This window comes from Gopherus evgoodei, chromosome 5 (genome assembly GCF_007399415.2).
Source record: "Gopherus evgoodei ecotype Sinaloan lineage chromosome 5, rGopEvg1_v1.p, whole genome shotgun sequence".
Taxonomy (NCBI): Eukaryota; Metazoa; Chordata; order Testudines; family Testudinidae; genus Gopherus; species Gopherus evgoodei.
This window is the reverse complement of record NC_044326.1, coordinates 74,802,515-74,829,564: the sequence shown is the minus strand read 5'-3', so window position 1 is coordinate 74,829,564 and position 27,050 is coordinate 74,802,515. Positions and strand designations below refer to the sequence as shown.

At 40.4% G+C, this 27,050-nt stretch overlaps 1 protein-coding gene across 3 annotated transcripts in view; it reads right to left on the bottom strand.

Moving 5' to 3' along the window:
• Window positions 1–27,050, bottom strand: part of SPOCK3 (SPARC (osteonectin), cwcv and kazal like domains proteoglycan 3) — a 421,538-nt gene that overhangs the window by 118,247 nt on the left and 276,241 nt on the right. For all 3 annotated transcript variants that reach the window (XM_030564832.1, XM_030564833.1, XM_030564834.1), the window contains one exon: window positions 19,759–19,885. In XM_030564832.1, coding sequence (XP_030420692.1) covers window positions 19,759–19,885 — 127 coding nt within the window. The remainder of the gene's footprint in view (window positions 1–19,758; window positions 19,886–27,050) is intronic.

Genomic DNA, 27,050 nt, shown 5'->3' with positions numbered 1-27,050 from the left:
ACTTCTTCAAATCCTTGTGACTCTTACAATTCTTATTCTGTATACTTATTCTATGCTCCTTCTGAACCCTCTCATTACATTTTTATGGATTTAATTACTCTGCTTTCAGAGTAATTCTGACATACTTCTTTCTCACTCAAGGGGGTATCAATATATTATAATTAGGGAATGACCAGTCCCACTGTGGCCCCAGAACTAATGCATTCTGGGCTTCTACGACAGAGTGCACTTAAAGAGCAAGTTGACACAAATTATCCTATGTTAACTTTATACTATTTACTGGGCAAAGTTTGTTTATGAAACAAAAACAGGCCTAGAGGCTAACTTCCCATAAAGAAAGGAAATTGGGTTGGTTTAGTTTGGAAAAGAGAAGACTGAGAGGGGACATAATAGCAGTTTTCAGGTATCTAAAAGGGTGTCATCAGGAGCAGGGAGAAAACTTGTTCAACCTTAGCCTCCAATGATAGAACAAGAAGCAATGGGCTTAAACTGCAGCAAGGGAGATTTAGGTTGGACATTAGAAAAAAGTTCCTAACTGTCAGGGTAGTTAAACACTGGAATAGATTGCCTAGGGAAGTTGTGGAATCTCCATCTCTGGAGATATTTAAAAGTAGGTTAGATAAATGTCTATTAGGGATGGTCTAGACAGTATTTGGTCCTGCCATGAGGGCAGGAGACTGGACTCGACCTCTCAAGGTCCCTTCCTGTCCTAGAGTCTATGAGTCTATGAGATAGGAGCAGACCAGCTGAAATGTTCAGGGACATTTCAGCTGGTCTGCTCCTAAGTTAACACGCCAGGTAGCAGTGCTTAGAAAATAATGGAATTGAAAGGTTCTTCTCCCTGCCAGAAATAAGCTGAAGTTAGGAAAGAACCTTCCTACAGAAAATGATTACATGTATTACAGGAATCCTGGGCTTGTTGGAGGGAAGGGGACCTGTGAGGAAAAAGAGGTCACAACCATAGTCCTCTTTCAGCTTTGTGATCCTGAGTTTCACCCAAATGTCTACACTGCAATTTTACAGCCCCATAGCCTGAGTTCTGCACGCCTGAGTCAGCTGACACAGGCCAGCTGTGGTGTTTGATTGCAGTGTAGACATACCATGTGACAGCATGACTAGTTCACAGGAAGGGTAGAGTTTTAAATTACTGGCATGGTGTTTGATGTTGACTCTTGAAACTAAAGAGTATCTCAAGTCCTCACTAAGTGCTGATGTGACCTACATGAACAGTGTATAAGAATATTTTGCTTAGAAGTTGAACTCTTTGTTCTGTGTGATTTCTAAACTAATTGCAAGTTCTAATAAATTTTAATTTGAATAATTACATTTTCTCTAGTCATTTTTTACCTCATTTGCAGTTCTGTAGCTTTTCAGATGCTTAATATTCCATTAATTGTCACAGAAAAACAAAAATAAGACAGCTCAATAATGTTAAATGTGTCTTCTTTTATGCTCACTATATATACATATTGTTTTAAGATCTTTCCTGAAGGGAAAAATGTAATTAAATTACAGGAGAAATTAAAGATTAATCAAAAAGTGCACCACATGAAAAAGCACAGAAATTACAGCTTTCCATAAAGCTATGAAACACAACAGACACAATCTTAGAGTAACAGAACTTAATTTAGAGGTCTATTCCTTCTTGATGAGCACACATTTAACTCCCATTAATGTTAAGAGGAGTCAAGGAGGAACATCAAAGAAAAAACTGGTCTCTCTGATTCAGTACATTGAAAGTGATGTTTAGTTTAAATGAACAAACAAAAATAAATGTTAAATTGGCATTAAGAAAATTACAGAAAACAGCAGAAGCAAGGCAACTCAAAAATGAGATTTTTCGACTGTTTTAATGTACCACATTGTAGCTACATATTGCAGCTGTAGGGTAAATTCAGGAAAATGACCCCTTTACAGACCCAAACACAACTGTTGGGCACAGCATACAGGTGACAGGAAGCAAGTAATACACAGCCCTCTTAAAGAACCAAATCATCCAGTGGTATTCAGAATCCCATGCAGAATGGCCAGATGTTAGGAGGTGAACATGCTTTCATTTCTGCACAAAACTTCAGTGGTCTGGAAGAGCTACTAAAGAGACAGAAGCTATGTGCAAAGCCCATATATGAGGGCATGGCTCTCCCACTGCCTCTGGGACATCAGAGTGTATTCAAGGCAGAAAGGAAATGTGTGAATCTAACAATCTAGCATCCCGATATGCAAGTGAAGGGAGAAAATATCATTTGTCACAATTATTCTCTTTTAATAATGAACTTCTAAAACTTTTTCTAGGTTAATAACTCCCAGATCTTACTCTGGCCCTCTCTTTGAGGCCTTGATCCAGAAAAGTCTAAATGTATGTTTAAATACTGTGCTGGACCAGAGCCTAAAAAAAATCTTCTTCCTTACATCTTCACTCATTAAAAAAAAAAAAAAAAAGTGGCTGAATTTCTATCCTCTCTGCTTCTTTCTCCCATCCTCACCTGAATCTCCAACTTCTGTCTTGTTCTTTCCCTTGTGTCTTCTTCCCTTTTGGCTACATGTAAACATTTGTGATCCCTTTGTTGAAAAGCACGTATCTTATTTTCTCCTTCTTTCCTACTATCTTCACTCTCCCGAAGTCATGGTCTCTAATGAACTCCTCCTTATTAAGTCTGAATCAGACTTCTCTATTATTCCTGATGTCCCTGCAGCCCTTGACATAGTTAATCATTATCTCCTCCACTGCTTTCTTGGGTAACTGTTCCATTGCTTTCTTGGGTTCCGCACTCTCTCAGTTCTCCATTTACCTCATTGGTTTGAGAATGTCCATTTTTGGCTCTTGACCCTCATATATCCATTTTTCTGTTAGCTTGGAGTCTGTCCATGCTCCCCTCCATGCCCTTATCTGTTACCATATAATTTTGCTAATGGAAGCTCTTATATTTAGCCATGCTCACTGCTTTGACTGTATCTAGTTATAATTAAAGTTCTCCAGGAGGCGGCAGTCTTATCTATTCTGAAGGTCGGCTGGCAAGACAAAGTGTCAAAAACTAACACACCTGAAAGAGCAAAACCAACCAGCAATTAGGCAATGATCATTAAAGCTCATGGACACATCATGTTGTCAGAATGGGTGATGACAGTCTCCTGAAAACAAGTCTTCTTTAGTGAGCTGAACTTGGAAAGCACAGGAAAGGTGGTCAATTTAAATATTTAAAGACACACTTAAGCAGTACTTCAGCTCATGTAGCATACATACCATTAACTTCAAAGACACAGCCACTGCATGGAGAGCAACTATCAATAATGACTAAATACTTTAAGATACACTGACATGAAAAACTGGCTCAAAAGGGGCCAAGCATGATGTCAAGGCTCCACTGGGACCCTGTACATTCCTATATGACAGCCACTCCTCACAGATTGGCCTATGCAGCCACAAGAGAACACAGGAGATGTCATGACATCATCTCCTGATACCATGGACAGCCAACACAGTTAACAGAAGCTATTACATTTAGCTTAGCTCACATTTAGCTGTGCTTGTGCCTGATTATAGAGCTAGTGTGCAAAGTTCTCTAGGAGTCAGCGATTCTAATGACGCCATTTTCAATATTGATTTGAAATTGATGAATATAGATGAGTCAAAGCTACTGTATTGGACCAAATTCACATCTGGTGAAACCCCATTTCTTCCACTAGTGATAAATTTGGTCCAATATGTCAGTTTGAGAAATGAACGCTATCCATTAATATATTTAAATCTGAACTTTAAGTAATATGATTTTTGTTGTTTTGAAAATCCTGTTTCACAGTTACCACACAAATAAAGGTTTCCATGAGATGACAGTTAACACGTCTGAGCCCTGTATAAATGACTGCATCGGTGCATCACTGCTGATCATTGCTTCATTGTTGATCATTGCTCTGATATGGAAAATGCTTAGGAAAATTATCCTTTCTCCTGTCTGTCCCATTTTCTTGTTGTCTTGCCCGTCCAGATTAAACTGTTGTTATTCTGAAGAAAACGTATTATTAATTCTTTCACAAAGTCAATAAACTATATTTATATGAAAAAGAAAATCCTGGGTTTAGACAGGATTACATTTTCATAAGGAGAAAAAAATCCATAAACATCTCATTCATTTAGTGGACTACTGAACTTTCTATTTAGAGTTTTTTTCTAGCTGATCAATTAAATATTTTGCAATAACAAGCAAAGCATTTTTTTTAAAAGAACAACATCTGGTTTCAAATACCATCCTTGCTAGTGTAGCTGAGTTAACACTTGGCCCTAGTCTAAGCAATGTCTGGCTGACCCCACGGAAAGGTAAAACTATTATAGAAACTATAAGGCAAGGTACCATTGTCAATGAAGCTATGATTTTGTTCTCTCCAGTGGCAGCAATTATTTACTTTGGGACAGATTTCACAAGAGCAGATCAGGAAACAGAAATCTCAGTCACTATAATCAACCCTCTTGTATTTTAGATCCAAATAAAGTGGTTTATCCACAGTGTGAAACCTCACAATGAATAATCATGATACATTATTCTATGACCTTTGCAATCACCACCCATCTGTTGGAAAATCTCTGAGACTTCACAACATAACCAGGATGACATGGCAAAGATGTAGGATCTGGTGAAGTGCCACTGCTGGTACCAGAGGCTACAATGAAACAAGCCAAAAAAGCACATCTAAGGGACTTTGAGATTTTACAGCCTGTTCTTTTGCCAGTACAAAGAACTAGTAAATAAACAACAACCGAGGTAGAGGAAAATCCTGATAGAGACAGAAAAGAAGGAGCTGATAAGAGATGCTAGATCTGGAATTATCAGTACAACAGATATGTAGAATGAATGTCTGAAAGACACACTGGCTTTTCCCGGTCAATAAAACAGTAACATTTGAACCCCACATCCCATCAGTTTCAAATTTTTAGGGAATGTTCTAGGCCTCGGTAGCCAGAACCATATTGATTTTAGTGAAAACTGGACAGCCAGAAGGGGGAAATAGAGAATGTAGCTCCTTAAGTTTGGTTAGAAGACCCAGCAGCTTCAATCACCATAGGTCAAAGAACCAGCTGATGGCAGCCATTACCACCTTCCAGAATAACAATACTCACATTTGGCTCTGACCATCTTCCCAATACAATTTAAAATGTTGGCACTCTGAATGACTTATCTCCCAGACAGAAGGAAAATAAATAATAATGGTGGGGGGAAGGAGGCACACACAGAGCCCATAGCATGGTGGGGACGGACACAGAGCTGATGGCTTGGGGAGAAGGAGAAATATGAGGAGACACATGGAATCACTGATGGAGGGGAACATGGGGTCCCTTTCATGGGATAAGGGGGCAATGAAGAAGCACATGGAGCATCCACCATGGAGGTACAGAATGGGGGACAATGGTATGAGGGGGAAGGGGGACCACGTGTACCGGTGCCGGAAGTGTTTCCCTAGCAGTACACATAGGGGAACGCCCTAGTGACTCCTGGAGTGGTACCTCCATGGCACGGTATAAGGGGTGGTGTGTGCTCCCCAGACCCTCAGTTCCCCTTTGCCAGACAACTCGACAGAGGGGAAGGAGGGCGGGATGTAGAATAGACATGAGTAACATCTTGAAGAACACCAGTTACAGAAAAGTTCTTTTCTTCTTTGAGTGATTGCTCATGTGCATTCCACAATATCTGTTGGAGGTGGGAACGAGTTCACAAACTCTCGGGACGGAGAATGGCCCTGCTGAACCCGGTGTCCTCCCTGGTCTGAGAGACAATCTCATAATGTGAGGTGAACATGTGAACTGAAGACCACGTGGCAGCCCTACAAATGTCCTGAATGGGGACATGGGCCAAAAAGGCAGCCAACGAGGCCTGTGCCCTAGTTGAGTGCACCTTCACAATGGCGGAGGGATTCCTGCTAGGTCATAACAGGTACAGATGCATGAGGTGATCCAGTTGGAGAGCTGCTAAGTGGAGATTGGCCGACCTTCCATGTGCTCGAGGTGATGAACAGTTGCGAGGACTTTCTGAACAGCTTAGTCCACTCCAGGTAAAAGGCCAGAGCCCATCGCACATCCAATGTGTAGAGACGGTGCTTCTCACTGGACACATGGGGCGTGGGGCAGAGGACCGGCAGAAAAATGTCCTGAAGGGATACCACCTTCAGAATGAATGAAGAGTGTGGGTGGAGCTGGACCTTATCTTTATGAAACAGTGTATGAGGGCTCAGAGGTCAGGGCCCTGAGCTTCGTGAGCTGCCTAGCCGATGTGATCGCAAGCAGGAAGGCCACCTTTCATGAGAGGTGTGACCAGGAGCAAATGGCTAGTGGCTCAAACAGGGGCCCCGTGAGATGGGCCAACACTAGGTTTAAGACCCACTGCGAGAGTGGGGGACTAACATAAGGGAAGAGATGATCCAATAAGCGGATCAGGGCAGCCACTGGGGAAGCGCCCCGCTTGTCCACCCATCTGGAAAACCAAGACCACTTTGCCAAGTAGGCTCGGCACGTGGAGGGTCACCTGCTTTCTAGGAGGATGCATTGAACCCCTTCCGAGCATATCCTTTCCTCCTTACCTAACCATTGAGCAGCCTGCCATGAGGTGGAGTGGCATTAAGTTGGGGTGGAGGAGGTGGCCCTGGTACTGGGAGAGCAGGTCTTGGTGGGATGGCAACAATCATGGTGCGGTGACTGCCAGGCCCATGAGGGTCCTGTATCAATGCTGCCTGGGCCAAGCCAGGGCAATCAGAAGGACCTGGGCCTTGTCTGCCTTCATCTTTCCCAGGACCTTGCCAATCAGCGGGAATGGGGGAAAGGCATAGAGAAACTGGCTTGACCAGGACAGGAGGAAGACATTGGAAATAACGCCCTGTCCCAGCCCCCTCTGGAGCAAAACTGGGGACAGTAAACAGTTCTGCCAAGTCGCAAACAGGTCCACTTGGGGAGTTCCCCACACTTGGAAAAATCTGTGCCCCACCTCTGGGTGGAGAGATCTCTCGTGCTGAGAGGAGAAGTCCCTGCTCAAATGATTCGCTCACGTGTTCCGGGCACCCGGCAGATGTTATGGGCTATACAGAAGTCCCACAGCATGAGAGCTTTGCAGCACAGGGCAGAGGACCAGGCCCCACCTTGCCTGTTGATGTAGAACATCAAGGCTGTGTTGTCTGTGAGGACCCTGAACATCCGGCCCTCCAGGTGCGAGTGAAAGGCCATGGACACCAGCCATACTTCCCTGAGCTCCTTGACATTTATGTGGAGGGTCAGATCCTGAGCTGACCACAGACCTTGGGTCTGAATGTTTCCCACATGGGCCCCCCATCCCAGGTATGATGTGTCGGACACCAGTTCCAGCAACGGGGCCCTGCCCCTGAATGGGATCCCTTGGAGCATGTTTCTCAGGGAGGACCACCACTGTAGGGAGGTGTTCACTGGCTCAGGCACTGTGAGGACTTTGTCCATCCTGTCCCTGGCCTGGGGGAACTCCAAGGCCAACCAGAGCTGGAGGGGTATCTGGGCGGAGAGGAAGTAAGCTGGAGGGTGCAGCCCTGGGAGACGGTGTTGAGGACCCATCAGTCTGAGGTTAGCTGCAACCACTCCAGGAGGAAAGCACACAACTGACTGGAGAAGGGAAGCTTTATTGAAGGTGGAACCCTGATGAGAACTGGCAGGGCACCCCTGGGCGTCCCATCAAAACTGCCTTTTTCCTGCTTGCTTGCCCTTGGAGGACCCAGGCTGGGGGGCAGGGACTCGCACAGCATAAAGACCACTTGGAAAACATATGGAAGGATGATTTCCTCAACATATTCTTAAGCCTCTATTAGACTACATTTATAATCAATGAGAAGAGAATTGGTGTGCTGTACTGTGATACTTGATGTGGTTTGGAGGGCCCATGCTGTATATGAGAAGCAGTCTCATGGTTCAGATATGAGTAGTTGTGGCTGAAGGCAGCCATTGATCCTCAAATTTTTTGATTTGGCCTGACCATAACGTCAATTTAGAGATGACTCCAGTTAGGATGTTTCTACTGCCCTGCACGGACAGTAATCTGCTTGTACTGCTGCAAAGGTCATTGCTTTTGAAGTCAAGGGAAATTAGAACTTCAAACTGGAATGTTAATAAAAAGAATTGTTTTTACACTTCCTACAAGTGCCAGAATGAATGATCCAGGTGCAGAGGCCTGCCTAGGATATGTCTGCTTTGATAGCCAGGGGGTCTCATCCTAACCAATCTCATGGGCAAGGTGGATTCTGGGGAGGTCTGATTGTTAGTTGACTTTCAGATCTTGGTTAAATACTTGGGGATTCACCAGTGGATGAATGAACTGAGCTGGACCAACTTCCAGGCATCAGATCTTGTTATACCATGTATACTTACAAACTGTGATCAAGTCACCCCTTAGCCTTCTCTCCTATAAGATAATTATATTGAACTCCTTAAGTTTATCATTATAAGGCATGTTTTCCAATCCTTAAATCATTCTCACAGTGCTTCTCTAAAATTTTCCAACATCTTTCTTGAATTGTGGACACTAGAACTGGACACAGTATTCCAGTACTGATCACACCAGTGTCAAATAGATTGCACCATCTCTATCCTATTCATTTTTTTCATAATTTTGATGGATATCATCAGTTTATTTTAAAACATTTTTAAAATTTTTATTGATTTAAATTTTTCACAGTTGTGTAAAATAATTTTAAGCTTTTTTATTTTTATCCATTTAAACTTTCACAGTTGTGGGAAATTATGGGGAATCAGATAAGAATTTTTTACTGACAATGCACTTTTAGATTGAAAAAGTTAAAGCTTTATAACCATTCAAACACAAACTGAATATCACATGTCAAAACGTACAAGGTAAATATCTTTTCATCAAACTCTAATAAGTTCTCAAGCCATTTTTTGTTATTTTCCCCACATGTAAATTTTTATTATTACTGATGAAAATATTTTGTCATTGGTTTGTGTGTGAACAATGAAACTGACATTTACCAATACAAATCTAATCCTTCTACACCTACTTATCACCCAATGCATTAGTATTTTGGGCCACAGCACTGCACAGGAAGCTCATATTCTACTCTTGGGGGAATTCTGCATCACTGAACATGCATAGAATTTGTGTCCCCCACAGATTTCTTTGCTTCCCTGCAGAAAAAAATGACTTCTGATGGAAAAGCAAAGGGAAGCCCGCAAGAGCAATCACATGCCCTGGCAATGCAGGCAGATTGATTCAGGAACCCACAGCAGCCAGGAGAGAGAGACAGACAGACAGGCACCGTCCTTCCTGCTCATTATTGCAGCACGCTTGGCATGGAGAGGTAGAGCTTTGGGGTGTTTCTGCTCTGCACCACTCTTACTTCCTCAGAATGTAGCAGCCTGCCTGCTTAGTGAATTTTTCCGGTTACCTTTTTCGAATTCCCTCAGGAGTATAAAACAGGCGTAAAAGTTTTAAGGCTCCTTTACATTGCCAGAGTGGCGTAAAGGACATTATGGCCTTATAAATGTTTACAGTGACTAAAACTGGTCTAAATTTTTGGACTGAAAAAAATTCCTATCAAAATGTGCTCCATGAACTGTTTGGTACTGGCCTTTTGGAGATGGTCACTAGCCAATATAAATTGTGAATTTGACTCCGCAGAACTCTCTTGCTCTTCAGTTGCCTATGACATAACTCTGAGCATATGGCATTTGTTGACTAATAACTACAAATAAAGGGTAAAACCTAGCTAAATTACTATTAGAGAAAGGGGGTTTGGAGATTTCCTCCAGTGTTCCCCACTCCCATTCTCCATCCTTTGTATTGTAGTTTAAATGAATCACCAAAATAATTGAAACTGGTGTGATTATATTGCCTTACTTTGACAAATAAAATATGCAGAATTTTGCAGAATTTAAAAATATTGTGCACAAAATTTTTAATTTGTTGGTTTAGAATTTTTAATATTTTGGCGCAGAATTCCCCTAGGAGTAATATTCAGCTGATTATCCACTATAACCTCCAAATCTTTTTTCAGAGGCATTGCTTCTCAGGATATTACCTCATCCTACAAGCTGGTATTTGGCTATACTGAAATGATTATGGTTTGCTTGTACCCAGTTTACCAAATGATCCACATCACTCTGCAACAGTGATCTGTCCTCTTGTCTACCACTGCCCTAGCCTTTGTGTCATCTGCAAACTTTCAGAAATTTTATGTTTTCTTTCAAATCATTGATAAAAACGTTAAATAACATAGGGCCGAGAACCTATCCCCATGTGACTCCACTAGACATATGCACACAAGATTATTCTTCATTTACAATTATATTTTGGACCTATCAGTTAGCCAGTTTTTAACCTATTCAACATGTGCCATGTTGCTTTATATTGTTCAAGTTTCTTAAACAAAATATTGTGCAATATCAAGTCAAATGACTTACAGAAGTCTAAGCTTAGCACATAAACAATGGTATCTTTATCAATCAAACTTACAATCTCTTTAAAAATATATCAAGTTAGTTTACCAAGTTTTAGCAGTAATTGACCCACAGTGGGCCTTCTGTGTTTGTAAAAAATAATATAAATGCCTGAGAATTAAGGAAGTCAAGTGCCAGCATTACCATGGAAATATGAGAGCACCTCTCTCTTTCAGAACATCTGGGCAGATTTAATATAGTCTCTTTTTCTTTTTTGAGGGGGGATGACCAAAGATTTGTAATTAATTTCCATGTATATATAAATATATCTGAGAAAAATCAGCTTCAGTTTGTACTTGCAAGGCCTATGTCCAGAAGATTGCACAATCTGAGAAACTGTTAAGAACACTACATCCCTCGAGTTTTTACCTGTCCTGGTGACTATCATGATCTGGGTAGCCATCTTTCATACTAGGAAGGTTGTTTCCTGATCTGACAATCAGGCTGTGGCCTACATTATTAATAGCCAGTCAATCAGATTCTCAGAGTGTGACATGTCTTATGTGTGCTTATATGTCACTGTTTAAAATGTAACAATTATTCCACCACGTCCTTGGTACTGATAACAGCATTACTTTTTCTCATTTTCCGTTGGACAGGTTTCAAGACCTGGCAGCAGGGTACAATCCAACCCAAGTGAAGGCCACATACATTGTGGATTCTTGGCTCCAGACCTCACAGACTCAGAGAAATCTATTGCCACAGGGACCACAGGGCATACAAAGCTGTTTTATTCTAAAATACCACATTTTGGGTAAGTTCCAGCCTCCCCTCATGTATGTCTCATCTCCGAGAAATAGAAGGTTCTGTCCACTGTGGTGCTGGTTCACTACAGACTTTCACCTATAATGAGTGCATCCTACTTAGCCAGAATCAAATTCTCCTGTACAGTCATGTGGTTTGTGGGTCCATGCAAGGGATTTCTCATTCACTGGAGGGTTAGTTACATTCACTGTCCTCTAGGACGACATAAAGTGTCCACGTACACAAGGATAGTTGGTGTTCAGCAGGGTGTACACAAATGGTAAGGAAAAGGGTCATGTTTCATATGTTTTGATTCAAAAGCACCCCTAACTTGGAAGGATGGGGAATGGGTTCCTGAGGGTAGCCTGCTTGATCCTACATTTACCCAAAAGAGACTGGCTTGCTCAGGGGGCCATCAAATGAGGTAACGATCGGATTTATGCGGAAAGGGCCCTCTGGGCATTTATATTATTTTTTGACAAGCCTGAATGGAGGATCAAGACCCCACTGTGCTAGGGCCTGTACAGAGAGAGAATGAAGATGACAGCATTTTCTTTGGCATCACTGGCAGAGTGAAAGTTTGGAGGAGATTGATGACAATACAGCAGCTTCATATGGAGTAGAGATCTCAGATCCCTGCATGTCTTTTTTTTTTTTTTTTTTTTTTTTTTTTAAAGGGGAGTGGAGGACACTGGGAACAGGAAGTGAGGCAGCTGGGGAGGGGAGAAAGGGGTAGTAGAATATGATGGAATAGTATTGAGGCAGTTTTTTGGGACTATATTGTGTGGCAGGGATATTTGGCTTCAGTAAGCACGTTTCCAGTTTGTCCTTTCAGGGTTAGTCTAACATGCAGCACCAGATGAGGTCTGAATCTGCGGTATAATCCACTGAGTACACAAGTGGGTGGCTGGCAGATAAGGAGGTTCACAGATTATTTTGGGATTGAGGATATAGCTGCAATCACAATCAATGTAATATTGGTCAAGGAGAGTATAAATGGGGAAAATCTCTAAATTTCTGTAAGAATTTGGTGGAATGAACTTTTATCTCCTGTCTTCTAGATGGCAAAGTTTCAATACCTATCAGACTGGACTAGATGGGTGCCAGAAGATTTATTTCTTACAGATTATGTGGCCCAGCATTAAATCATATTACTTTTGTCTGTGTCTCATTTACTGCTGTGTCTAGTCCAATACAGTTTCATTAATTATATATATATATAGATCAGAATAGAGGAAAGTGGTGGTTTATTCTAATTAAGAACTGAGTGATGGATCTGTGCTCAATCAGGCCCATGTGAAGTTGTTTCTATTTACTGTTACCAAATAAAGGGGTCAATATTTAAACATTCTGACAGCTAACCCCTCCACAAGATACCAATTTGCACTAATATGAATCAAATAATCCTGCAGGTTCTGCAGACTGAATACTTACACAGCTTTACTTTATCATCTTTTCTGAACTGGAAAGGAAATACCAACAGCTCAAACGTGTCTGAAATTATCACATGAAGTTGATTAAGTAGATGGGATTCAGTCAATTTCACATTTATAATAGGGCACACCAGAAAGTTTAAACACCTCTACTTACTTTTTATTTCCAAAGACTCCTCCAAATAAGCTTTTTTCCTACCCTCAACATTAAGGCATGTGGATAACTTTACAACATAACAAAATCGATTTCTAAAAATACACTGACACAAACTAAAAAATGGCACTGGCCTTAAAATGGAAATCATTAAATGTGGTGGGAATGAAGTTAACAATGCAGAAAGTTAGATTAGTGTAAATTTATAGAACAAGTGGTTGTGATTTTCACACAGTCAAGAACATAATGAACATAGTCATTGCTATTAACCTACTGAGTCACATTTACATCTCTGGTAACTCCAAATCATAACAACACAAGGTTAAAAAAAATCACTTTGTATATATATTATATATGTATGCATACACACACACACACACACACACACACACACACACACACACACACACACACACCTGTTGATTTTCTATGTGCAAAGCATCATCAGGAGTCCATTCCTATCTTTCAGACATTCTGGATATCTTTTCTATTTCCTTTCCCTTTGATCTCCCCACTCAGCCCCAAACAGTTAGGACTCAGTACATTTTTGAAAAAAATAGTATTTAATTTTAACTTCATTTCCCTAATTGTAAGGAACCAAGTTAGTCTTCCTGGAATTTTTCAGGTGACTAAAAATGTTTATGGCTAAATGCTACATCAACAGAGTCCTTTCTTCTCTAAGAGTAACTGCAGATATACCACCAACCAGATATACTTTTCTTAAATAGGAAAGAAAATAAATCGGTAAAAAGTTTGTTAACAGGGTGAAAAGGACTCGACATCCTCGAGGAAAATGCCACTAGTCAAAAAATTGATTTGTGGCTTATTGCCAAGGCTATTCTGGAATGAAACCAAAAAGCAAGTGGCAAACTTTGTTTTAAAAGTAGTTTGTTTCTGTAACACTGTCTTTTAAAAATACTGAAAGCATTGTTATTCTGTATTTATTAGGGCTAGGTCATCTCATATCTGGAACAAATGTTGAGTAGTCAATTACACTGTATGTATGAAATCCAAGGCACTACATACAGATTAAGGTAGCATTCACTATATGGATAGAAAAATCTGTTTATAATTATGAATTATTACAGCTATATTTAAAATAAAAAATCCCTTACATTATGGAAGTGCTTGAGTATCTGTATGTAAAGTTGACTGAAAACTGACTAATCTACTTTCATTGCCCAAGTTGAGAGAAATGCAGAAGGAAAAACATGACCAATAACGAAAATATTTGTAACATTTTTTTTTTTTAATTAACTAAACCAGTGGTTCCCCAACTTGTTCCACTGCTTCTGCAGGGAAAGGCCCTGGCAGGCCGGGCTGGTTTCTGTACCTGCCACATCCGCAGATTCGGCCGATCGTGGCTCCCAGTGGCCACGGTTCACTGGTCCAGGCCAATGGGAGCTGCTGGAAGCAGTGTGGGCCGAAGGATTTGCTGGCCGCCACTTCCAGCAGCTCCCATTGGCCTGGAGCAGTGAACCGCAGCCACTGGGAGCTGCAATCGGCCGAATCTGCGGATGCGGCAGGTATGCAAACTGACCTGGCCTGCCAGGGGCTTTCCCTGCACAAGCAGCGGAACAAGTTTGGGAACCACTGAACTAAACAAAAGGTGTTGCATATAATGCAATGTAGGTAAGAAAACTACAGTGTCCCTTAAATTAATTTTTTCCTGTACAACCACTGATGCTGATTTTTATTAGTCAACATTTCATTATGCATTTTCCCCCTTTTAGTGCCTCCTTCATTCTGTAATAAGCATTTGACTTTTCCACCCTTCCTTTACACTGACAATATTAATAGTTATGGGCCAGATACTCCTGTTGAGTAGCACATTGTCCTGCTCAGTTGTCCCACTGAAATCATTGCAAGATATGTGGCATTATCGAGCTCTATATAATCTCAGTTTTGAAGACAACCTTAAAATGTTTTTTTCACTGTGGCTCATTTACCAAATATGACCTCACTTATGTTTTTGAGAACCAAAAGCACATTTAAAGTTTTTACAACTATGCAGTTTAAACAGCAAACATGCTATGGGCTTAATCTGACAGAGCAGGACATGGTATGTCCAAAGCAGCATCCACTGGGAAATTATACGAATGCACTGCACAGTTCTATAACACTGATATCCTTTATTGACTTGTGTTCAGAAAATGTATTGTACAATTTGCAGTCATTGACAAATATACTCCCAATAAAAGCAAGTAACTATATTGTACAAGGTGGCAGGGTGCTGGTTGAGAAGCCCTTAAACAGCTCCTGCCACTCCAGCCCCAATTAAGGGGAATGGATTGGGGTTGCATGAATACCCCTGTGCCTGCCTGGTAACTGGCTGCACCTGCCACTCTTATTAGCCCAGAGCTATAAAGGCTGGGAGGAAGCCAGAGAAGGGGGAGAGGGAAAGAGAAGGGTCAGGCACATAAGGAAGTTGGAGCCTCCTAGTCTGTTGCCAGCCAGGCCTGTTTTAGGTAAAATAGCTGTGAAGCCTGTATATAGTTGGGAACTGGTGGTGGGAAACCTTATGAGAATAAAGAGCATGGGTGTTGTACCAGCCTGAAGTGTCCCTGACTCACTGAAGAGGGAGGCCCAGGGGCCAAATATCCAGGGGCACAGCGTGAACCCCATTACATAGAACAATATTAAGCTTTCACTGAGCTTGAAGAGAATCAACATAAACTTTGCCTGGAGTAAAGGAATAAAAATATTTATCTTTTATGTCAATTGCAAGAGTAATTGCTCCTTAAATAACTTCGAATAGACCTTTATTTTGATAAACATGCATCATAAATTTGAGAGAATATAGAAACCATAACATCTTAAAAAGAGGAATAAGTAAATATTTGTAAACAACTATGGATTTCCTGTAGTCTCTCACATTTTTAACAGTTTACTGACAAAAGACTAGATTTTGCATTTGCTCCTAGTCCTGTGTAAGAAGTGACACACAGTAGAGCCACCTAAGGAAAAGCCTTGGACGTGCAATGTGAGAAACAATCTCTTTCCCCTTATTCCTGGGGAGTAGTAATTACTACCAGCTCAGCTGTGCTGGTTGGGGCATTGGAAGGGGAGCACAGTAAATTCCCTACCACCCTTCACTGTGGTGGGAAACAGTACCAGACACAAAGAGACTATTTCCCTCCACACCCATGCAAGGAAAATGTGAGGAGGCCACACAGTAGCACGTGTGTGCATCTCTCTCTCTCTCTTTCTTTTATACCTGCCTACAGCCCCTGCATTGCTATGTATGGCCAAGCCATGACTGAGCCTATAGGACCCAGTGAAGTCAAGGGACTACTCAGAGTACAGTACAGATGAACATAAGTATGGGTGGCAGAATCTTGAGCTTAGTGGGTTCATTTAGCTCCACATCTTTCCATACAAAGCGACACAGTTTTGACTGCTTCAGTTACTGTGTGTGAGAGCTCAATCGTAATGATTTAAGTGCTAACCACTACTTGCACATCTCTGTGTACACCAGGCACAATATATCCTGAAAATGCACACAGTGTTAGTAGCAGATGTACATATGAAATCACTGCCATCTTTTCAAAGGATAAATGAAATGAGAGAATCTGACTCTCTGCCTGCACAAGTTTTACAGAACTAGTTACACTAGAAGCAACCAGGCTTGCCTTTTATGTCTCTTTTTTTTTTTTTGAGAATTTTCGAAGTTTTATAGAAAGAGCTCTCATTCCACACACTCTGAATCTCTTAATTGCACAATGCACATGTAGCTTCTGTTAGAATATCTGAAATTTCTGTGTCACAGTATTCTGAATACTGTGCTCTGAATACTGAGGCACTTCAGAAGCCAAACATGAAACCACCACCAACATACAGATTTGAAAAATTAAGTTTTCTGGAGACGCTCCTCCCTTACGTCTCTTGCATCCTCTCAATTGTACCCCTGTAAGGAAGAAATGGCTAGGAGCCACCACCATTGCTGGAAAAATGTTGTAGGCAAAGAAAGGTCACCTGGACCCCTGTCTCTTCCCTCGGGAGTAGTTAGCAGCCTTGCTCACTTCCACATAAAAGGACTGGGGAAGAAATGGCTGGGAAGGAGGCATTCAGGAACTTTGAGGTTACTAGGTTTGTTTTGTTTTGAATTCTCTTCAAAAGACAGAGAATTCCTTTGGGATGAGGGTAGGATAGAAGGAAGATAGGGTGACCACATAACAAGTGGAAAAAATCGGGACACTTTTTTGGGGGGGTGGGAGGTGGCGTATAGTTGTCTATCTAAACCAAAGACCCTAATATCAGGATGTCTGGTCACTCTAAAGGAAGATGATACACTCTGAAAAATGACAATCTGGCTTTGCCATCAGTACAGTGGGGGAACAGGGCTGGGAGAAATTGTAATGTGTAAATTCTATACTTTTAATACAGTAGGTTATTTGTTGTTAATCTGTTTGTATTTGTCTGGCTTTTTAGAGGACAAGATCTTTGAGACAAGGACCAACTTCCTTTCTCTGCATGTACAATGCCTAGCCCTGGGGCCCATTTCCTGACTAGCCGTTTGAGTATTACCATATGGAATTACTAAACAATGGCAATGAGATGAGATATTTGGCATGATTTAAGCATGTTTCAAACAGGTTTTAATAGTTCCTGTATACATATATGCATATAGTAATTTACTGTGAATTATTTATGACTATTTCTCAAACACTCAAGTCAAAATAGTATATCCTCCTTTTAAAAGGATGCAGTATTTCCATTCCCAAGCATTCAGAGTGTCCAAAAACTCACAGCATTATTGGAAAAAAACACCCCTCCTGATGTCTAAGCCAGTCAATTTGGAGTTCTTTTTTGTTTGCCTTCTGAGAGTCTAAAGTGCACACAAGTCACATTTCCAAACTTTTCTACAACTACAAAGGCTAGAATATGACTTTTAAAAAACATGAACTCTGAGATTCTCACATAATCTCTTGACTCCAAGGGCTGGAGCTTTAAGAAATATTTTAAATATAATGAGATTCAGGATAAAAATCATAAGAGCTAGCTGGCAACACTGAGAATGAAATGTTGGTCATATCCTGCTTATCTTATCAAAGCTGAGCAGGACACCCTTCTTCTGGGTATGTCTACACAGCAGCCAGGAGCATGCCATCATTGCTTGAGCTAGCATGCTAAGAATAGCAGTGTGGGCATTGCCAGAATGGCTGTGGCTCAGTCTAGCCCCTGAGACCAACTCCACATCATCACTTGGGTTCATGCTAGCCTGAGGCACCATCTATGCTGCAACGTCCACACTGCTATTTTTAGTATGCTAGATTGAGCAGAGCTAGTGCAAATCTGTACATCTGGGCTGGGAGGCACAAATAGGAAGTAGAATCATACTTTGGAAAAGTTAGGTACAGATTGCAAGTGCAGCAGAAAATCAAAAGGAACATTAATACCGTAAATAGCAGTTCTACAATCTTTAAATTGGTGGGGTATTGAGTAAGTCTGTTGATTAAAATTCTATATAGAAAGTGGGCCTTTTTTTTGCCTTTACAGGTAATGAGTGCATCGCTTGAGTATGATAGATGAATTTTCTTCTTCCACTAAAGCATCAGGTATTATCTTTTGGTGCAGACACTTTGATGGGATAAAGATCAGATGTCTATACTGATATTACATGGTGGATCTCGAGATATTGACTTGCTTGCAGTTCCTGCAATGAACAGAACTGCCTTCTCGTGGTTTCATTCGTTTTTCCCCAAGAAATCTCAGAGGTTAATGCTGAGCAAATATTCTTCTGTTTTGTTATGTTGTACACTGCAGGTTTCCATGCTGCCACCCCTTTAATTCAATGCATATGAGCTGTTAGGACAGTTAGTGAGTAGATATTGCACTCTCAAAACTGGATAAGAAGGCGATATAAAGTTGAGTGTCATCGCCACACTGAAGTGCTTTCAGTATGGTGATGATACTCAAATTTGTATCTCTATCATCCAGCTTCAAGAATGCAGTCAAGCGTCTCAGTCAGTGTTTTGGAGATACTTGGATACGAATGAGTGCAAGTTTATTGAGAGAACATCCATGTAAGACTAAGGTGTTTGTGATGCATTGCTGGAAACAATTAAGGGATTTGGCTAAATTTATACTTAGCACCAGCCCCAAATGAGTGTAAAAGAGTATGCACATAATTTTTCAATACAGTTTGTAACTTGCAGACCTGGTTAAATTTCCAATTGCTTTTTTCCATGTATGCCTAGTCCATGGGATGCAAACTTTTCTTCTGGATGCAGACATAATTACTGTAATCCATACCACTGTCACCTCGAGATTAGACTACTGTAACATGTCACACCTTAAGCCCATTAGGAAACTGCATTTAGAGGAGAATCACGCAGCATGCTTATTATCAGAATCTCACAGTGAGCATGACATCTTTGCCCCAGAATCTGCAGTTGCTGTCTACTGGTGACTTGTGGGTAGAGTTTAAAGTGTTGGTCTTTCCCCATAACAGCCCGAGACCTATCTACATGGATGATTGTTTCTCTCTTCATTCACCACTGCTGTAGTCACACTTTGCAGAATGGCCTGGCCTGAGTTTCCTTGATTTAAAAGAGAGGGAACTGTGAATAAGGGGTTCTTCCTTGACTTTGCAGTTTACCCTCCATAGGTCTGAAACAGCTTGAATTTTTTATCTTCAGAGCATGCTGCAAAACTCATCTTTGAACAGGCAATTGTGAAGGCTGAGCTGGGCAGAGAGGGGGAAGGAGTAGGATTTCTTCTGGAATCTGAGGTAGGGGGATATTTTATTTATTTATTGCTAACTATTTGTTTAATGTTGGGTGAGATTTGTTGCTGTTCTGCTTTTTAGTCTCACAATGTTTCAGATTTTTTGTGGGTGTCAGCCCAGGATAGGATTTTATGCTGTTCAAATCAAAATAAATAACTGCTTCTTTTTATTAAACAGTGGGATATTTGACTGTTTTGGGAAATATAAATGAATGAATTAATGAATAATTTGATTATTTTATTCTTACCTGAGAAGAATATGTATGACCATCTGATCCACAAACAGGATTGGTATAAACTACTGGACACTGCTTGCAGTTTGATGAAATGGGACCACCTCTCCATTGTTTATGGCCTAAACCAGCCTCTTTCATACTGTAAATAAACAAAAAGCATTAACCTGATAAGCAAAAGTATTTGTAAAAGCATATATATTGTCACATTATAATTATTAGTCACCTGAGGATCTTGTGTATTAGGTTCCAGTAGGTAAAAACATCTTTCTTACACACTTTCTTTCCCACAGCTTTTATATGACACTCATCACTGTGCAATCTGAGCACTTCCATGGTATCTCAATACCTAACTCTTTATAATAAGCAAAAAATGACTGAGAAATAAGATATAGTAACACTTATTCTTATCGTTTTATTGGAAAAAATCCAGCAGGTGCGCATATAAAAAAAGTGCCAACATGAGGAAAATGTAAAATGCCTACCACACTATTGGGTTTATATATTAAAATAATAATCAGTGATTTATATGCACTATTTATCTACTTGGAATCTTACTAAGGAGTAGAAGGGGGAAAAAAAATGAGAAATCTGCAACACAATCTCAATCCACTGGGCTGTGTCCTTAGCAGCGAGTTCCTCAGAATATCAATTTAGAAAGTCCATAGCACTGAAGTTCCTCCTCAATTCCCTGTTCTTCCATTCCATGGTTCTCAAAGCGTTTCACATGCAGACAACCAAGAAGGCTCTGCTAATCACTGGGTGGTTCATGAATCACAGTTTGAGAATTACTTGTCTAAAGTGATTAAAGAAAACTAAAAAATAGAAAACAAAATCCACTTTTATTAGCACCCTTCAATTTATTTGTTAAAGAAGTAAAAACGTGCAGTGGCATACACATATACCCGATGGGGAATTGCTGGTAGTCTAAACACACTGGCCCTGATTCTCATTTACGCTATTGCTTCTCTACTCCACTTTGGCAGTGAAAAGGGGATTTAATGTGAGTAAAAACATAATTTATATGCATAACTGTGTGTAAAAATATTGTACATGTGTAAATTATGAATTATAGCAGTGTAAATGTGTTAATGTAAAGGAAATCAAGACAATTGCACATAAAAATTAGCACTTACTACTGCCAAAAATCAATAAGAGCTTAAATTATCTGCAGAATGAATGTTTTTATGCAAGTCAAACCTGCCCAGGAAGCTGGTCAGAACTAGACATATAGTTACATAACACAAATCTCCACTTATAGGTCCCAAATCAGTAAAAACACTTAAGAACATGCTTAGAAACTTCGCTGAATTGGGGACTATGGCAGAGCTCTGACCTTGCTCCCATGGGTCCTGCGCTTCTAGGCAGTTTATGCTAGCCTCAGTGGCTCACTGTGACCCTCTATGTAGCCATTCTCTCTCTAGGGCCAGGCTTACAGTCTACTGAGCCCTTTTCATCATAGGCCTGCAAGGAGGTTGGTGAGAGAACTCCCACAGTCTCCGTTCAGCCTCCTGTCCTGACAGGGGCCTGACTTCCCCTCCCAGGAGATGTTGCTGTAGTGATGGGTTGGGGGGAACCCAGGCCCGCCCTCTACTCTGGGTTCTGGCCCAAGGACCCCAGTGGTAGCAGTTGTTGGCAGCCAACCTTTCACTGCCAGAGTTGCTACATTTCCCTGGGCTACTTCCCCACAGCTCTCCTGCTTCTCCCTTCTTCACCCTTACCTTAGGGCTCCTTTAACGATGGTCTGAGGGGGTCTTCAGTAACCAGCCCTTTAGCCGCACTTCCTCACCCCTGGCTCTTCCCTGTCTGACTGGAGTGAGCTCTTTTTATAGTATCAGCAGGGCCTTAATTAGAGTCAGGTAGTCACATTAACTAAATGGCCTCACCTGACTCTTTGCAGGTTAATTAGAGTCAGGTGTTCTCAGAGCCCCTGCTCTGGTCAGTCAAGGAGTAGAAAACTGTTAATCCAGTAGCCAGTATATCTGCCTTCTGCTATTCTGCTGTTCCCAACTGGCCTGGGTCTATCACAGGACATAGATCTGCAAATGTACCTTACTCTTGACTGCAACATTCCTGCTATTCTCTACAGAATACTGAGTCATTCATGACACAGTTTACTGTGAATTGCTTTGTGTACACTAGCATCAACTGAAGACTATGTTAACACCATTAATCACATTTCACTTGTAACCAAGACAAATCTGAATCCGATCTCTAGATACGAAGTCAGTGCACTAATACTCTGTGACAGCTACTTCCTCTATCCTCACTTCTCTAAAAGTGTCTTGCTTTCACTTGTGTATCAGTGTAATTTGATCATTTAGAGCAGACAGTCTTCCTCTTATCCCTTCTTCTTCTGCAGCTATAGGATGTTTTCAGTTTCCCAGCATGCAATGCCATTATAAAGTTGTATGAGAAATAAACGTTAAAAAATATTTTGCATAAGCTACATATATTCGCCTCATTTTTTTACATGAGCAAACACAGCACATATATGCATTGAGAGAGGGAGTATAGTCCAGTGGTTAGGGCACTAGCCTAGTATGAGAGACCCTGGGTGCAGTTCCCTGCTCCACCACACATTTCTTGTATGACCCTGGGCAAGTCATTTAGCCTCTCTGTGCCTCAGTTCCCCATCTGTAAAATGGGAAAACAGTACTGCCCTACCTCACAGGGGTTTTGTGAAAATAAATACATTTAAAAAATATCAGGCCCTCCAACACAATGGTAATGAAGCCATATAAGAACTTTAGATCGACCTTCCTCTGGCGATGTATAAAACACATTATTTACAAGTGACAGCTGTACCTCCCAGTTTGATATTAAGCATACTGACATAGGAAATTTAATAAATAAACAAACAGTTTTACACCAAAACCAAACTACAGCATATGAAAACATGCACACTTCTTAATGATTAGTAATGGTTTCCATTCTGAAGCATACAAATACTTTCTTACAGACATCTATTATTTAAAATACAAAGAGTGAGGGTTGTCCTTTACCATTTTCAGTTTTTCAAGGTATGTAGCCTCCAGCCCATGAATAAAAATATGTATGAGCCTTTGATATGTGAAGAGTTGAGAGAACACATATTATACAAACAAAATTGAATTATAACAATTGCTACGTGTTGATGATGGCTTGAACTAACATACAGGATATGATAACTTGGAAAGTTATGGAGTTTGAATTGTAAATAGGCTTGGAAAATTTAATCTTTTATAAGTATGTCGATAAATATGGACTTCTTCATCCACATACACTATTTCAATGATGAAAAGATATTATTTAATTTAATGAGAATAGATACTGAGATTCAAAAAAGTTAAAGCTTTGTAACAGTTGAAACACATATTAAACATACTGACATGGCTATATATATATATATATTTTACACAAACAGGCAAAGTAAGAAACATACTACTTCAGAATTGATCAGAGTTTTAAGGATATGTACTTTGTTTATTTTGATGTGATGTTGGCAATATGTGTTTTAACTGTTACAAAGCTTTAACTTCTTGAATCTCAGTATCTATTCTCATTAAATAATTGTCTGATCCCCCTTTATTGTTTGACCCCTTTCCCCACAGTTTTGCACAACCATGAGAAAGTAAATAAATAAAAATAAAAAAGACTTAAAATAAACCAGTATCATCCGTCAAAATTACAAAAAGTACTAAATTCTGCCAAACCTAAATATCAATCCACAGTCCCAGTTTTAACTCACAAGATATAAATAAATTTATTAAAGAAAACAACCACATATACAAGTATAAAACTCGATTATACTTTTTCCCTTATGAGCAGCAGATGATCTATTACAAAATAAGGATATTTTAGGGTTTCAACTCTTGGGTATAGCAACGTATTGTGAACTTTTATTAAAGAGTGCAGAGAGAAAAAAATCAGTATACATAATAGATGAGTAATTAATATTCAGTCTGCCATATTTTTATTTTCCTTATTATTTTTAATAGAATTAGAAGGGGGGAAATCCAGAATCACTATGATGTTCATACGCTGACAATGAGTAACTGTGCAATTGCATTGCTATAATTCTTCCTGGTCTCATTCTTTTCTTCCTGTTTTGTCATCCTTACTTGTCATGTAAAACACACATAATAATGTGTCTTTCTAGATCTTCTGTGATGTGGCCAGTATGCTCTTGGATACAATAAAAATCATAATGGTATACAATCCCCCTCCTCCCCTCCCTTCCAGATAGAGTCTTTGCTGGTACTAAGAAAAGTAACATTAAGTGTACATGTATAAACATCACGGGCTGCATTTCCAGTTTAATTTTACTTGAAACATTTGTGATTACATCAATTTGCATGCACAAAATCATGCATATGTGTGTAGATTAAGTAATTGCACATGCGAGAGAATTGTTAGGCACATAATTAGCCAATCTGCCCAATTAATCATGCAAATACCTGTTTGCACACATCAGTGTAGTTTTCTGTATGCACAAATATCTTACCCACAAATATCGTGTGCACAGTTAAAATGGGTCACTGAAACTGTAGCTTTGAACCAAAATTCTAAGCAACTCTATTCACTTAAAAGATCTTATTTTGTGCGTGTGTGTGTGTGTGTGTGTGTGTGTAATAAATACTTAAAAGATTTCACACACACACACACACACAAAATGAACACATCAGTTTGCACAGAGAAGACTGGTAGCATGTTTGAGTTGCAAAGGAATTTGTATTGAAGAGTTCTTGATTCAAATATCAGCAGAAGCAGATTTTTCAGAGTGCCAAGTAAATGGAGTTGATTCACTGTTGCGATGTGGTCCTTAAATGTGATTCAGGGGACTTGTACAATTCTTGCATCATGACTATTATTGTGATGCTAATAGACTTCTAAGGCACTGCTATTTAAAGGTTTTCTGATTGTGTGCCAGCATGGGGCTTTGAGGGAACTTGTAACTGGACAGTATCATTAACATAATTGGATGAATGTCTTGTTTAGCAGGAATCAAACTGTTTTCACTGGAGCAGATTGGATTTTTTCTGGAGTGCTCTCTCTGTCTAGGACTTCCTTGAAGTTGCAAGTAGGAATGAAATATCACTGCCACTGCAATACCGAGATTTTCCTTTTAAGTGACAAAATCAAGCAAAGCACTGCTGTTCCAAACTCTTTGCTGTAATGTGTTGGCCTGCCACACTGCTTATGGTAAACTAACAAACATAAGAAAACACTGTGACAAGAAATAAATAGTCAATCAAACCCAAGAGAAATAAACAAAACAACATTAGTTTTACAAAAGACCACTTAAGAGAGAAGATCACATAGAAATCAACTCATGACTTTTTAGTATTTTGAATCTCCATAGTGTTGAAAAAGAGATAATCAGAACATGCAGCATGTGGGACTATGTAAGTGTGCTTTTGGGTTTTTTAGTATTTTCTAACAAAAAGCACCCAATAGGTCAGGTTTGAAAAATTACACATAAGCTATCATTTTGGTCAGACTTTCTCAACATACATATATGGTAGGTCTCAAGATGTTAATAGCCAGGTTCTTTGTGTGTGTTTAAAAGGGATAATACTGTTTGCTCATCTGAACTGGAGATGGGAAAATGAGGAACATAAAATAAAGAAATGTTCTTGAAGATGCAAATATCCAAATTCCTAGCGCCTGCTTTTGCCAATATGTGCATCAATATCACATATCTAAACCATAAGGGACATTTCTCTTCTGGCTCCAGTGGGAACAGTTTCACTGAGTTCATGGAGTTGCACCCATTTACACTAGGAGAGAATCTGTAGCATTTACAGAGCAAAACCCTGGGACCTTTCACACTGAAGCTTTCACAACTGGTACACTTAAAAAGAGCACTAGGTGAGTTTTTTCTCCTTTCAAGAGTGAAATCTTCTGTCTCAGGGCCTGCAGAAATCCCGAACTAAAACTAAAACCACAGCTCTTTTGCTTTGTGGTGGATCTGAGAAATGAAAAAGCTGCAGAGAGACTCTGATGTCCCTTGCTTGTCATGCAGCAGAACAGAACTCAGTGGCACCTTTGTCTTTGGAAAAAGATGGGGGAAGGAGTGGGCGGTTGGCTTGAGGAAGCTGATGAGCCATGAAATCCATGTAGCCAGCATGTTGGGCCATGACAATACATTGCACTACAGGCCACAGTAGAGCTACTCAGAGGCCTTTCACCCTGCCTGCACGGACAATGATCAATCTCCACAATTCCTGCACTGGAATCCTGTGCACAGCCTGTTTAGTTTTGTACAGGTCACCAGAGGTTTACTTTGAATGTCTATATAATAAACCAAACCTAGCCAAAACTGCACACTTTAACTGTTCAGTTTTTGTTTTGTTTTATTTTCTTTTTTTAAGTTAACCGTGCCTTGTTGAATTTTCTGGACTTAATGTGTTGCCACATTCTTATACTGATGTTAGCTATTGCAACAGATAATTGTAATGGTGCAGAAAAATAAGGAAACCACAGTCATCCCCTCCTTAGTAAAACCTAAACTTTCAGGATGTATCTACATTACAAGCACTACAGTGGCACTCCTGCAGAGCTGCAGCACACCTACAGCAATGTAGACATTACACTAATGGAAGAGGGTTTTCCAACATTGTCATACCCCCCCCCCAAGAGGTAATAACTAGGTCAATGGAAGAATTAGTCTGTTGACCTAGCTGCATCTACACTGTGACATTAACCTGTGACACACAAGGCATAGAATTTTTCTCAGCCCTGAGTGATGTAGATAGATTGACATAAGTTTTAGATGTAGACCAGGCTTTAGATGCAGGGTGATCTGTGAGCAAGTTGTTCAAGAATTATCTTGACTCTGCAGTTTTCACTCTCTCTAAAGCTCTTTCAGGTTGTTTTTGTTGGGTTTAACTCAGGTTTGTATTGCCTTATGGAATACACTGAACTGGAATTCTGCTGAAATACAAGTATCTTAGGCCTAGTCTGCACCTAAAACTTAGGAGAACCTAGCTATGTCACACAGGGCGCTGAACAACTTCACATCCTGTGTGACATAGTTAGGTTGACCTAACTCCCACTATTGTCATGGCTGGGGCATTGGCAGTCATGCCTAGTGGGAAAGGCTGGAGTCAAGGGACAGAACTGGTATCAGAAACCAGGGCCGAGAGTCAGAAGCCAGAAACCAAAGCACAGTGAAAGAGCAGGGTCTGTCCCAGCAGCCAGCTCGGGTTCCACCTAGTTGCACAAGTTCCTGTGCCCATCTCTAAGCTTAAATAGGGTGCCTGGACCAATAGGGAAAGCCAGGAAACTGCCAATCAGGCCCTCTGTGGTACATCCTGTGGTAG